The 15,032-nt window shown below is 50.7% G+C and overlaps 1 protein-coding gene across 1 annotated transcript in view; it reads left to right on the top strand.

The window, feature by feature from the left end:
* Vsnl1 (visinin like 1) overlaps positions 1-12,420 on the top strand; it is an 88,639-nt gene extending 76,219 nt beyond the window's left edge. The window contains exons 3-4 of the mRNA XM_048353619.1: positions 7,888-8,103; positions 11,946-12,420. Of these exons, the coding sequence (XP_048209576.1) occupies positions 7,888-8,103; positions 11,946-12,143 (414 nt within the window). The 3' untranslated portion in view covers positions 12,144-12,420. The remainder of the gene's footprint in view (positions 1-7,887; positions 8,104-11,945) is intronic.
* Positions 12,421-15,032: the final 2,612 nt, after the last annotated feature.

The following is a 15,032-nucleotide window of genomic DNA, read 5'->3' as shown; positions in this document are numbered from 1 at the left end:
TTTATTCCTGAGCTGGGGGAGCCCTGGGCGCGGCGGCTCTCTTCGTCCCCTGCAGGGATAACCATGGCACTGTGAGAGGAGAGGTGCGTGTCCCAGTGAGAGGTCAGGGCTGCCACCCGAGCTAAGGCACAAACAAGAAAAGGTGGAGATGGAGGAGAGGGGGGCTCCCCAGACCCCGCCCAGCCTAACTCCCAGCATGCCCTGCTATGGGCTAGGCTGGGCTCTGGTTCCGGCCCCCTTCCAGAACCCAGCAAGTCAGCGTTTACACACACACACACACACACACACACACACACACACACACACACACACACACACACGGCTCTGGTTTTGCTGAGCGGTTAAACCGAGAGCCTTTGGCTCTGCCTGCAGCCTGTGGGCGACCCCTGAGCCTCGGGCTCGGTCTGCACTGCCTCTCAGGATGGAAGCTGCTGGCTCACTGCAGAAGATCTGAGATCACGACTACTCAGTATCCACGTTCCTCTGTTAGTTCGATGAGAGGTGTGGAATGGCTAGTCCCCGGGCCAAACTGTCTGAGTTCAAATTCTGCCACTAATACAGTAGTGATCAAGGGCTGGTTACATAATATGCCCAGACTTGTTTATGTTCATATAATAGAGACATCGGGAGCACCTGCCTTCCGGGGTGACAGACAATCGCGTGGTTAGACAGAACCCAGCAGTTAGAACTATAATTTATACTTATATCAGTGCCTTTCATCAGATTTTATGTTGAAAAATGTTTAGCTTTAGAATGACAGAGCTGACAGGAAGCCCTGGAACTCCCAGAGAGCCAAATTCATCTTCTGCTCCAAAGGAAATAAGCTCAGATTGCTAAGGCCTTCTCCCCATGGTCCATCCCTGGCCAATGGCAGCCCTATAGGAAGCAGGACTCTTCTTGTCCACTTGGCCTGTTCCTCCTCACCACTCCCTATACATTAGAAAGTTCTGGGTTGAATACTAGAGTCCAGACTGCCCACCTGGGCTCACTTGCCCTTTCACGAGTACTTTGCCAGACTCTAGAGAGCCTACTTTGTGCCTGTGAACTAATCTCTTCATTGATTCTTCTTGACCCCCTGGGGGCAAGAAATCAGACCACATTTTTTTTTCCAGCACTCCTCCTCAAAGAGAGAGAAAAAAATGAAGGCGATGGGCTTGGAAGAAGTAAAGGTCACTCAGCTCTCGGCAGCTTCTCTCAGACCCTTCACAGGAAGGACAGGGAGGCCTCCAGGACCTGCTGTGGCCCCCTGGAGTCAACTTATGTGCCTGCGTTTGTGCTTAGGAGTCCTGCTGGCCTCGCCCAGAGAAGGGCCCCCCAGATCCCAGGTCATCAGGACCCGGCCTTGCTCCTGGGATTGAGTCTGTGGATCTGGGAAGATCTGAGGATAGGAAGCTGGGAGTCTCCTTAAGGATCTGTTGAGTCTGTACTTAGTGTTCTTCTGCTTAAGAGGGGGAGGGCTGGAGCTCAGGATTTGTCACCCAAGCTGTTCTGCAAGGGAGGAGGAAGCCTTGGGGAAGCATTTCTCCTGCTGCAGAATTCCACGCGTCAACTGAATGAACAATGGCTGACCTGAGTCTGTATGGGGTTTGAATGTTCTTCAAGATGTGCACAGGTGTGTTAGGATGCATAAACTCGTGGGTGTGCACAGGTGTGTTAGGATGCATGGACTCGTGGGTGTGCACAGGTGTGTTAGGATGCACATAGACCTCCAGAGCCCCAACACCAGCAGGCTGTGCATGACCCTGACCCCTCATGAATTTTTAACACTGTGTCCAAATTGACTTGGTGTGAGTCTCTGCACCTGCTGCCAGCCCCCTGAATCAAACATCATCCCTTCCACAGGCATCTGAAATGTTCCTCAGTTTGCATGTTATATACACTAGCCCACACCCCTGCTCCCATCAAGTAATAACGGTACGATCGTGGTTCACTTGTTGAGCACCTACTATGAGCCAGGCACTAGCAGAGGTGGTCGCGTCCACCTTCGTCATCCTCACGAGGAAGCCTCTCCCCGCCCCGCCCACTCCATCCTTGCCTAGTTCAAGGACTCCATTCTAATATCCTCTGCCCGAGGGCCCCACCCAGCAGCTCATCCTCCCCTCCCCCACATGTGTGCACTCAGAAAGAGGAACTCACCCTCTGAAAACCAGGAGGAACCTTTGCCCAAGGTCCTGCCACTAGCAAACTGCAGAACTAGTACTGAATCCCAGACCCACCAGTCCCCAAAGCTCCCCGTGCCCGCCATGACATGCCAGCCTCACCTCTGCACAGGCTGCGACTTCTTCACTTAGGGCACCATCTGACCTGGTCCCATAACTCTGGTGATAGAGACGGGGCTTTGTGGGGCTGGACTCAGTGAGACAGAGCCTGGGTCTCCGCCCTGTCCTCATGATTCTGTGGGATAAGTGGGGTGCGCTATGAAATGAAAGTCAAACCATTTTATTCTGGAGAGGTCAGAGAGGTCAAACAGACATCTGTCAGAATCCACTGTGAAATCCACTGTCCTGCCGCTGGAGCGGAGCCATGGGAACGGATGTGACCTGAGGGGCCTCCTCCAGCTTGCCTCAAGGTACCCAGCTTCTACTAGCACCTTCCACAGCCCGCAGCCCTTACCCAGGTTCACAAACCCGTTCACTTTACAAGCCAGGAAGCAATCTGATGTAGCAGGTTGGATCTAAGTGGGAACACGGTGTTATTTCCAGAGTATGCTTTATGGTCGACCTATTCTTTCGCAGGAATACCTTGCGAACATCAAAACCCGAGGGCCCAACTTAGAGTGCAAATGGTGTGCTGGACAGATGTAAAGAGACTTCATTTAATTTTAAATCCCGTGTCCGCAGTGAGTGTCTTTCCAGGCCTGTGACACTTTTCTAGCTAAAAGTAAATTGTTCAGCTTCTCAGATTTATCCCGCAGGAAGTCCCAATAAATAAGATGGCTTTGGCTCAGTCACCCTCCGATACTGCCCCCCCCTCCCAGCTTGTTTTCCTCATCCAGCTAGCTCGCTTGTGCAGAGAGCCCCACAGGAGACCAGATCCTATTCTGAGAGGAACGAGGACACAGCAGCGAATAGCACGATCCCTTCAGCATTCCCCTCATCTGGGCTTTTCCCATGGTGAGAATTCTGAAGCCAAGAGGTCCGGACACACGCGCAGTGTGGATTTCGAATGCCTCTGTCTTGTTTTCCACTTAATGAAAGACAGCCAAGGAGCCTTTCTGGACGGAGCTCAAGATCGTGATGCAGCAGACAGATCTGGGCAGAGAACCCCAGTCTGGGTCAGAAATGAACATTGTACACCACTGCCCCAAGATCCACACATCCTTCCGCTAAAACTAGCCCAAGACTGCTTTTCTCGCAGGTAGACCGGTCCTTGGCTTTAAAGACCTCAGTGCTGGAGCGAGCGATCGTAGGACGTGCGGGTGGCGGTTCAGAGGGATCTGATGACCCACTGGGGAGGAGAGAGCGCTTGGGGCCTCCGCCTCCTCCCTGCGCCTCTGTGGGTCTATCGCATCCACCTGAGGGCAGGGACCAGGCTCCCTGCTTCTCCTCCCCCACCCCGGGCTCCTGCCCACACAGAGCTGGGCGCAGAGCCTGGCACCGTGGGCTTCTGCGAGGAGCTATTGAATGGATGCTTTGGCAGGAAACCTGCGTTTGGACTCACCGTTTCTAATTAAGGGAAACTGTCTGTCTCTTAACCGTCCACGTGAGCGAGTATCAGGGCTGCTCCCCGTGAGTCATCCTCTCCTGAATCATCAGCTAAAGTAGTAATGAGAAGGAGTCCTAAGGCCAAATCGTGAGCTTTCTTTAGCCCAGGGGACTGGAGACGCCCTCGGCAGACATTTCAGCTCTTTTGCTGCCCAGTGGGACCCAAAATAGCCTGCTAGTGCTGAGTCGAGTGTTTATTCAACTGCTACTTACTGAGCACCTACTGTGTGCCTGGCCCTGTCCCAGGCACTGGGAAAACCAGGCCATTCCAGGCCTTCTATTTGGAGCCAATGAGGGGAGAAAGGCCTAAGACAGCAACCCTGTGAGCACTTCTTCCCCACCATGAGAAACGTCAGCAGGGAGGGGGCCCTGGGAGGGGTAAGTCTGACCTGGCCTCAGAGAATTTTGTCCTGAGACAATGACGACTGAGCCAAGGTGTGAAGAAGGAACGGGGTGAGGTGGACCCAGGGCGGAGAAGGAGCTTTTCAGATGAAGGCAAAGGTAGGGCACTGATCTCACCGACATGACCATAGCAGAGCCAGCAGAGATTCCCTGGCCCTGGGCGGGGACAGGAGCAGGAAGCAGAGCTGCCCAGAGGCTGGGATTGGGCCGCAGGGTCTCAGCCACCTGTGAGGAAGCTTTACTCTCTCTGCAGTGGTGGGGACAATGGGTCAGGGCAGATGAAGCTTGTTTTGTGTCACTTTTGTCCTGGAGCAGGTAGCTCCTTGCCAAGACTCCCACAGTCTTCCTAGAGCAAAGCACCATGCAAGCATTTCCTGCTAGCATTTCTCCTCCTGTGTGTTGGTCTGTTCGGGGTAGGGTGGCACACTAGGGAGGGGCAGGGAAGGTTTATAGGCTCTTGAAAAGTTCAGACTCTGCAGTTTTAGGCTATGGTTAAAAGCAGACTTGTAGCAATGACTGAGGGTGGGGGAGGCGGCTGAACACTGAATTTTAGAAAAGCATTTACATTGCTCTTATCTGTGGAGTTAACCACTTGAAATGTATCATAGGAATATCTTACGCTTGTTTGTGTAGTTGATTTCTTTCTTCAAGAATATTTTAATACGTACGTATTAAGAACTACCCTCATCTCCCAGCAGTTTCATTAATATGCATTTCCTATGATATCCATAAATCCATTTTTTTAATTTTTAGTACCAACAGCTAACACTGTATTGACACTTAATAGCTACTCCATAAGTATTTGTGAAGTTAAAGAATGATTGCGTCATTAAAAAGTATCTCAGTGGCATTTAAGTCATTTCCCTGCAGTACACAGAGACCGCCAGAAGGTGGCGATAAACAGAGCCGAGATAAATAACAGCCTTAGAAATGATGGAGGGTAGGAATTACATAACACTTCAACAAATGTGGGTTTAAATTTATCTCTTCAGCTAACACCTGATTAAGAGAAATCTCAAGATGTAGCAGGCATGTGCATACGCACCTGCATCAAATCTTACCTCTGCCTCAAGACAGCCTGGAATTTGGAATTTAACACCTTGATCTTCTAAGCTTCCGTTTCTCATTCACAAGGAGAAATTTGTAATGTCAGGGTCCATTATCAGGATTAAAGGAGATACTCCGATATTTTAACATAGACACAATTTTTCAACATCACCGTTATGTCTATCTACATCATAAATAGTGTAATCTGTCATGTAGCACTGTAATACCTGAAATAGAATTACAATATCTGTAGTTGCCCTATACTAAAAATATGTTCATGTCATCATCCAATCAGAGAATGAAGCAAAACATATTGAATATTAAACACAAAATAAATGAGCAATATTGGATGAAAACGAAACTACGGCTGCTTTCCAGATCCTGCTCTTTTCTAGGAGGAAAGGGTGTACGTTCAAGACCCCGACTTCCTATTTTTCCAGGACAATCTACCCGGGATTCCACCACTAGGAAGCTCAAAGCACTAGGAGCACGCCGGGATGCGTTTTCAAAGGAATAAAACTGCCCCCCGCAGACCCCCGAGGCCTCTCAAGCTCTCGCTTTGCCTTTCCCAAACAGCACGGGGCTGGCACAACGCCAGGAGTGGACCTTCCACCGCACACGTAACTCCTATAGCTCAAATTTCATGATCGATTTCGCCCTCAGGGTTTCCAGGCCTGAGTTAATGTTTAATATCCTGACCCAAGGTGCCCAGCTATTTTTAGATAAAGCTGTCAAATATCCCTTAACTTAAAAGGATGCTGGGAGAGGTAGGGAAGGAGAGGTGGTGCGATGCTGGAAACCTACAGGAATGAAGAAAAACACCCAGCGTCGCCCCCCGCCCCCCAGCACTGCGCGTGGAAACGCTGGTGGGCCAATTGCCCCCAAGGAACTTGGAAGTGAGCCCGGGGCGGCTCTGCTCTGCTGTCAGGTCACTGGATCCCGAGGCAGCTGCTCACCTCAGCACACAGCCGCCCTGGGCTGCTTCCCCATGATGCTCAAGTTCCCGAAGCACCTGGCATGCAGACCTCAGGTGCCAGGCCCCCGGATAACATTGTGTGCGTGGGTGGGGGTGGGGAGTGGGAAGGGTGCTGAGCAGGTCAAAGAGGGAGAACGTCTCTTCTAGATTTCCTCCCCCCACCCCAATCCCTCTGCTCATTTTCTGAGCTTCAGAAATGCCTTGCCCATCCCTAACTCCCCACACTCCTGCTCCAGCCCCTGTGAGATAATAGGGCCATGGCAAGTGGCTGTGCTGGGTTCCCCTTTTACCTGTGGGTCTTGGAACCGTGAGGCCCAGAGCTCGCTGGGCTTGGAGGACCTGCTCTCGATGACAGGCCCGGTATCCATGGGAAGTCTGAGAGGTGATAAAAATGGGAATGTGTTCTGGAAAGCAGGAAACCAAGGGCAAAGTTGTCCTTCGCAGCCACACAGATAGAAGTTGTGTGATGAATAAAAAGATGGTTCTTTAGGGTTTGTGTTCTGCGATAATGGAATAAATGATTGGGTTGGGTTTTCTTTTTTGCCAGTTCTGGGACTTGAACTCTGGCCCTGAGCACTGTCACTGAGCAGCTTTTGCTCAAGGCTACCACTCTACCACACCAGCCACAGCCCCACTATTGGCGTTTCCTGTGATTAATTGGAGATAAGATTCACAGATTTTCCTCCCTGGGCTGGCTTTGAACTGCAGTCCTCAGATCTCAGCCTCCGGAGTAGCTAGGATGACAGGCCTGTGAGCCACCAGCATCTGGCTCCATTGCTGTTATTTTAAATCACTGAACAGTGGATGATTTGCTACATAGGAACAGGAAGCATCACAGACTTGTATCTGTGAGGTAAGCCAGAGCCGGCCTCTCCTGCCTCTGGAATTCCTGTCTCATTTCTGTTCAATCCCTATGTGGGAAGGCATATTTGATTTCTAGGGAGAAATTTCCTACCTTCCAATGTGTTGCTGGGTCTAGGAGAGGTTGGTAACAGGGCACACGAAGATGACAGGAGCTCACAAGGAGACAGTCCACACATGGAGATAATTATCTGGGTGGAGGTAGGTCAGCCATCCCCAGAGCCAGAAGCAAAGCTTGGGAAAGGACGGGAGTACCCAGCCTCCTAGGCTGGGAGCTGCTGGGTTTATCCATGCAAGAGCACTCCCACCATGCCTCGGACAATACACAATGCGTTTGTGGCTGTGGGGAGTGTCTGTTTGTCCCTGTGATCTGTGACAAGCCAGCTTCCAGGGGATGGGGAAGAGGGACTCAGGGGACTCATGGCCCTGTGCATTGTGTGTGCCATGCGCCCTTGGTCACGGCTGGCTCTGGGAGGAAACCTCTTGATGTCTCTCACAGATGAGCCCTGTCTTCACGGGGTCTATATTAAATAAACTGTTCTTCAAAAGAAAAGGGCCTCGTATAAAGAAGTCAGAGACGGGGCGGACCAGATCCCCACCAGCCCCACCGCGCAGGGAACCTGAATGTTCACATCGAGAAGAATTCGCAATCCTATGGCTGCAGTCCTGTCCCTGGGGAGGGTGCCACCCACCCACCCACACACACACACACACACACAAACACACACACACCTGCACACACAGCCCATTGCGGCAGGGGAGGACAGCCCGGCCTCAGCAGCGCCACCTGGTGGCCGCAGCAGGAATCGCCCCGGTGCCCGTCCTCCCGCTCCAGGCCTGCTGCGCATGCGCGTCCCGCTCCCGCCTTGACTGACGCCCCGCCTTCTCGCTTCGCAGTTCTTCCCTTACGGCGACGCCTCCAAGTTTGCCCAGCACGCCTTCCGCACCTTCGACAAGAACGGGGACGGCACCATCGACTTCCGAGAGTTCATCTGCGCCCTGTCCATCACCTCCAGGGGCAGCTTCGAGCAGAAGCTCAACTGGGCCTTCAACATGTACGACCTGGACGGCGACGGCAAGATCACCCGGGTGGAGATGCTGGAGATCATCGAGGTGAGGCGGGGGGGGGGGGGAGGGAGGTAGACGGGGGAGGGGGTCGGTGGGCGCCCCGCGATGACTCCCCCTGACCACCCCCCTGCCCCGCGTCTCCCCTCAGGCCTCCCCACGCGCGTCCTCCCGCCAGGCACCGCCCTACCCCAAGCAAGAAGGGGCGGCCCGGCGGGGGCACGCGGGGTCTTAGGGTGCGAGGCGGCTCTGCTTCGTTCGCTCCCCGCTCCGACCCCAGGGCCTGGAGCCGGAACGGAGCCTGGAGCGCGGCGGCCCCGCGCGGAGGACGCGCCCGCGACTTCCCGGGTGGAATCCCTGAGCGCGGCCCGCCCGAGCCGAGCGAGGCCCCGGAGCCCGCGGCGCTGCGGGCCATGGCGGCGGCCGGAGCTCCGCTGTGAAGCTGCTGAATCCACACCGGGAGCCGCACGGGAGCCACGCCCGGCCCCGACAGCGCCCTCCGCCGGGCGCCTCGGCACCACCAACCCCACCCTGCCGGCCTCGGAAGCCCGACCCACCCCACCCTCCACACACGGCCCCTCCCCCCTACACACCAACCCTCCCCTCTACACACACCGCCCCACCCCCTGCACACTGCCCCTCTCCCTTCCACATTCCAACTCTCCCCTTCCACACACCTCCCTTCCCCCTCCACACACTGCCCCTCCCCTCCACACACTGCCCCTCCCCCTCCACACACCGCCCCTCCCCCTCCACACACTGCCCCTCCCCCCACACTGCCCCTCCCCCCTACACACCAACCCTCCCCTCTACACACACCGCTCCACCCCCTACACACTGCCCCTCTCCCTTCCACATTCCAACTCTCCCCCTTCCACACACCTCCCCTCCCCCTCCACACACTGCCCCTCCCTCATCCACACACTACCCCTCCCCCTTCCACATACTGCCCCTCCACCCATCCCTCCACACACTGCCCCTCCCTCATCCACACACCGCCCCTCCCCCTCCACACACTGCCCCTTCCTCATCCACACACCGCCCCTCACCCTCCACACACTGCCCCTCCCCCTCCACACACTGCCCCTCCCCCTCCACACACCACCCTTCCCCCTCCACACACTGCCCCTCCCTCATCCACACACCACCCCTCCCCCTCCACACAGTGCCCCTCCCTCATCCACACACTGCCCCTCCCCCTCCACACACTGCCCCTCCCCCTCCACACACGGCCCGCCCTACACGCCGCCCCTCCCCCCTACACATGGCCCGCCCCATCCGCACCGCCCCTTCCGCTACACACCGCCCCACCCCCTACATTCTGCCCCTCCCCCTACACACTGCCCCACCCCCTACATGCCGCCCCTCCCCCTACACACCACCCCTCCACCCTACACACGGCCCCTCCCCCCACACTGCCCCTCCCCCCTGCACACCAACCCTCCCCTCTACACACACCGCCCCACCCCCTACACACTGCCCCTCTCCCTTCCACATTCCAACTCTCCCCCTTCCACACACTGCTCCTCCCCCCACCTTCCCCCATCCCCCACTCCTCCACACACTGCCCCTCCCCCTCCACACATGGCCCCTCCCTCATCCACACACTGCCTCTGCCCCTTCACACTCCCCCCCCCTTTCAGCCCATGTAGTTTCTCCTGCTCCTTTGTTCCCTTCTGATCCATCTTCACTGCCCACTCCCCCCTCCCCTCCCCACCAAGACCTGACCTCCCTGTTCATATTCATAGTGTGCCTTTCCACCTTTGTACCTAGCCCCATGTAAATCCTTCCCGTTCTGCCTGTTAAAGGGCACAGAGAGCATGACAACACAAATAGAGATGGCCCATGCATATTCTTTTTTAATTTCAGACATGCAGCACAGTGTGTATGTGCTTTATGTGCACACTGCCGCTCCTGGGCTAATCAGGACCCTGCCTACCGATTGTCCACAAATGAAACTTCAATAGGCTTCCTCTTTTCAATTACTTAGGGGTTTCCACAATAGATCAATACGAATTAAACACACATTCATCCTGATGGACATTTTTCCATATCTCTCCTTTCATCCCCTTCCTTCCTTGCTTGCTTCTTCCTCTCCCCCCATGTGCCCTCTCTCTCTCAGTGGTATGGAGGTTTGAACTCAGGGTCTTACGATTGATAGGCAGGCCCTCTACCTCTTTAGTCACACACAGCTCATCATGCACATTTTAACTTGTTAAACTGCTGATTTGTTCTCCTCAATTGGCAGTTGTCAAAGCAATCTTGAGTTATGGCTTACAGATGATAAACGCACCCATATTAAGTGTATGAGTCAATAATTTTTAAACGAAACTTACAGAATTCAGCCATCCCCATCTTGCCATTTTAAGCCTTTTTTACTTTTTCACTAAGGTCCCGCAGGTGTGCATGCTTGTGTCCAGCCTCGATTCAGACACCCACCACTCTCCATCGGCCAGCTTTCCACATTTCACTCGTGGAGCCGCCCAGTGCGGGCCCTGCGTCTGCCTTCTCCATCATTTTCCTATCTATGTGGTGGCATTTATTATAATCCATTCCTCACAAGTGATAAAGCAGCATTTCATTCTGTAATATTTTTTATCCATTTAAGATGGGCATTTATCATTTTAGAGGACGTTTCCTGTTTGTTTGCTTGCTTGTTTTGCCAGTCCTGGGCTTAACTTACAGTCTGGGTGCTGGCCTTGCGCTTTTATGCTCAAGGCTAGTGCTCTACCACTTGAGCCACAGTTTCACTTCCAGCTCTTTGCTAGTTACTTGGAAACACGAGTGAGTGTAAGGAATGTCCCTGCCTGAGCTGGTTTCAGATCACAATCCTCAGATCTCAGCCTCCCAAGCCACCCACACCCAGCATGAAGGCACTTTTCTAGAATGAAAACCACCTCATGTACCATGTAGGCAGCACCCCCACTGAGAATTCATCATAGACCCTCAGTTGACCTGGGGAAGGGCAGTCACCTCACTATGTTCTTTGACTTACCTTAAATTTAATCAAGAGATTGAAACTAATATTTCAGAGCTGAATTTTAATGGGTATACCCAGCCTGGCTTTCTGAATACGTTGTCATCCTTGTCATAGGGACATAATTTTACCTACGACTCCCACAAGAGCGTTTATTGACTGTTATTTGCATTTCAATTCAGAATATTTTCTGAAATGTTTTGAAATTCCAAACATCATTAACATTTGCTTTCCCGAGCCTGTTTCTAATCTGTAATTCTTCATCTCACCACAGAATGACCTTTTCTGTCTGCTTCCTCCAGACAGAAAACCAGTAATCATCTGAAATTCTTCTATTTCTAATCCACCTCAAGATGTATTTGATTACATCACACATACCCTTTTTGAAAGCTACTTAGATGGTCCTTTTTAATAAGTTGAAAAATCATTATCTGTAAGAGGACTCTATGTCTTGACTTTTGCTTCTAGCTTCATCGCTAGCCCAAACCTTATTTATTCCTTCCTCCTACTGTCTCTTTACTCCCTACCCCAACCCCAGCCAAGTAAATAGATTATTTCTTCATTAGCAATTCTTTGAAGACCTACTATGTGACAGGCATAGGACCGAACCCTGGAGTTATAAAAAAAAAAAAAGGTGAGAAAAAGACATGGTCCTCAGCTTCATAAAATGTACTGTCTCGTGGGGAAGACAAAGTAGTTGCTCTAATAGAGTGTGAGATATATTCTGTTGGAGAAGATGGTATGGGTTCCCATGGCAACTCGAAGCATGGGAACAGAAGCTCCTCTGGGGAAAGCGGAGCGGCATCTTGAAGGGTGAGGAGAATCCAGTTAGATGAAGGAGAGGTAGGGGGAGTGCTTGGCTCTCCCAGGTTTCTGCTGACTGACGTTACACATTTCCCCCCCCCCCCCAAAGGCTATCTACAAAATGGTGGGCACTGTGATCATGATGAAAATGAATGAGGATGGTCTCACGCCTGAGCAGCGAGTAGACAAGATTTTCAGCAAGATGGATAAGAACAAGGATGACCAGATTACTCTGGATGAATTCAAAGAGGCGGCAAAGAGCGACCCTTCCATTGTATTACTTCTGCAGTGCGACATTCAGAAATGAGCTGATGTCTATGCCCTGGACTGCACGGAAGTCTCAATGTTCCATTCAGTCTGCAGCTACACACACACACACACACACACACACACACACACACACACACACACACACACCGCTTGGACTACCTATAAATGGACTTGCTTCTTGTGTTTGAAACACTTGTGTGCATGAGAATCTCATTTGCTAATGAATTTTAAAAGCATATATTATAAAAAAAATTCTGAACAACCTGCCACAATGTGATATGTGTAACATCATTTCATAAAAATATTCCTCTTCCAAAGCCTGAGCAGAAATGTGCTGCAAAGAATTCTATGATTTCTGGTACGTTTTGCTAATGCTTGTGTCTCCTTGATTACATATTAGTAGCACTGAGACCCCCACGGTAATGTAACCTAATTATGAGCTGTGTCACCATTCTCCTGTAAAATAGTACTAGACACACAGAGGGGCCCTTCACTCCTGTGTGACCCACACACAACCGCTTGTATTATCAGTGAATATAAATGTACTATATTTGCATGCCTTTTGGGTTTGCCTTAATTCTTACCTCATTTGCGTCCTACCAATCTGGAAAGAGCTGTTTTGGATGAATGCAGTACAAAATTTAAAACTCCTGCTAAATGATTCATGAAGTATATCTATCTATACATATAACAAAGATATTTATTGAGAGTAAAGACATATACAAAGATATTATTTATCGAAAGTGAAAAAGATGATAGAAATGTATTGATTTATGCTTATTTTTAAAGGCTTCCAAAAAGGTGGTAATAGATGTCACAAACTTATAGCATTTTATTTACCCCCTTTTACAATTTTAAACTTGAAAAAGATGCTCCTAACAATCAAGGGCCAGCCAGCAACAAAAATCTCTTAAATACATATCTTTGGAATCTGAAGAACTAAATGACAAAAGGAAACTAAAGCAACTTTTTCATCCAGGCCATTTCCCCAAAGAGGGACGATCAACATGGCATGTAACATTTAAAAGAGAAGACTTGTTCATTATGAAAAAATGCTCATTATATGACAATAAACTATATCTCAGTGTGACTTTGGTGCTAACAATATATTATGTTCTACAAAACTCGGGGGAGGCACATTTAGCGGGTGGAGAGGTGCTGTCCAAGATAGGCTAGAAGGAAAGAAAAGACTTCTGCTTCCTACGTAACAGGTGCTGGAGTTGTGTCCTCCCACATGTGAACCGTGTGTGTGTGTGTGTGTGTGTGTGTGTGTGTGTGTGCGCTGCCAGGTTAGGCTCTGGGGAGTTATTTCTAACAAATTTGGATTTATCACCTCATATCTCCCAGACCGTCAGCGTCATCGATAACGGAAACATCTGCTTGTGAACTAGCTACACATGACTGCGGAGCCCTTCCGGAAAGGCTAATGTGACTAAAGAACCGAATTCTTAAATTTCAATTAATTTGTACCTTATTAAGTAGAGCTAGTGGCTACCTGGCTCAAGACTATGCATAGTCATATTTCTTTCTTTTTTTTTTCGGTGGTTGTGGGGCCTGAACTCGTGTCTTTGGTGCTGTCCCTGAGCTTTTTCACTCAAGAGTAGCACTCTGCCACTTTAAGCCACAGCACCACTTCCAGTTTCCTGGTGGTTAATTGGAGAGGATTCCCTTGCCTGGGCTGGCTTTGAGCTGTAATCCTGAGATCTCAGTCTTCTGAGTAGCTAGGATGCATGCCATGCTGCATGGTTGTTTTTTAATCAAGCAGATTCCACCCCACCCCCCCACCCATTCTTCCTTTCTCTTTGGATCATTCAATGATACTAAGGACCAGGCCATAATGATTTCATTTCTCCATTCAGCAAGAAACGAAATAAGCAAACCTATAAACAGTTAAGACACTAAGGCTTCAGATATGTAGTTATCTGAAAGATGAAGAGAACCCAAATTCTCCTCTTAGAGGGAGATGTGCTAATAAAATATCTTAGTGTCCTCCCCTCCGCCCCTCCCCCCCATGCAGAGTGAGCCCCAAATGCAGCAAGGATAGATCCAAGAAGGCAAGTACTACTTGGTAAGGAGGGGATGGGATGGGGGTGGAGGGTTCCTGATGGTCACCTAGCTAAGGCAGATTGTGGGTAACCATTCACAACTCTTCACTGATCACCAACTATAACTCAATACCACACTAATGTGCGTGTGGAGAAAGCCACTAAGTGTGCATGTGCATGTGTGTGTATGTGTGTGCATGTGTGTCAATACCAAGTAGCGGGGAAAGCACAGAAGGAAGAAAGGAGAATACTGGGAGATGGTGGCATTTGGCATTAGAGGGGTGAGGTGCCATTTGAAAATCTTCCAGAAGAGGAGGGAGGGAGGAAAACAGTGGCTATCTCGGGCACTTAGGGAAAACAAACCCTCTAGCAAATTCACTAGTTCTAACTAAAATACAGAAACTGGGCCAGCAGGTAACAATCTTGCACACATGCTCTGGCCCAGCATTCCCTCTCCTGTCCTCAAGAACAGCTCTCAAGAGGGTCAAACAGAAACATAACCAAAGTCATTTGAGATGGTTCTGTTTGTGGGGCAGGCTTTGAGGGAATCCAGTGGTTCCTCCCTGGGGAAACAGATTAAGTCAAATATAGTGATTATATGGATAGGCTGAAAACAACCGACTGACGGTATACACACAACCCAGACCAGGTGTTTAAAATGCTAAGTGTGGTGGTAACCAAAGCGGGAAACCAAAATGTACTGCCAAGTACAGTATCGATAAAAATGAAAATATATTCTTAGAAACAGAACTCCCAAGTCACATAGAAAGTGTGCCATGGCAATGGTTCCTAAAGGAGTAGATGGCAGCGGGACTGATTTAATAAACTCTAAATCTAACAGAAACAATCATTTTACCATTTCTCATGGTTTCTCATGGTCA

The sequence above is a fragment of the Perognathus longimembris genome, chromosome 8 (assembly GCF_023159225.1).
Source record: "Perognathus longimembris pacificus isolate PPM17 chromosome 8, ASM2315922v1, whole genome shotgun sequence".
In the NCBI taxonomy this organism is placed as follows: Eukaryota; Metazoa; Chordata; class Mammalia; order Rodentia; family Heteromyidae; genus Perognathus; species Perognathus longimembris.
The sequence above is the reverse complement of the archived record's forward strand: the minus strand, read 5'-3'. Positions and strand labels throughout refer to the sequence as shown.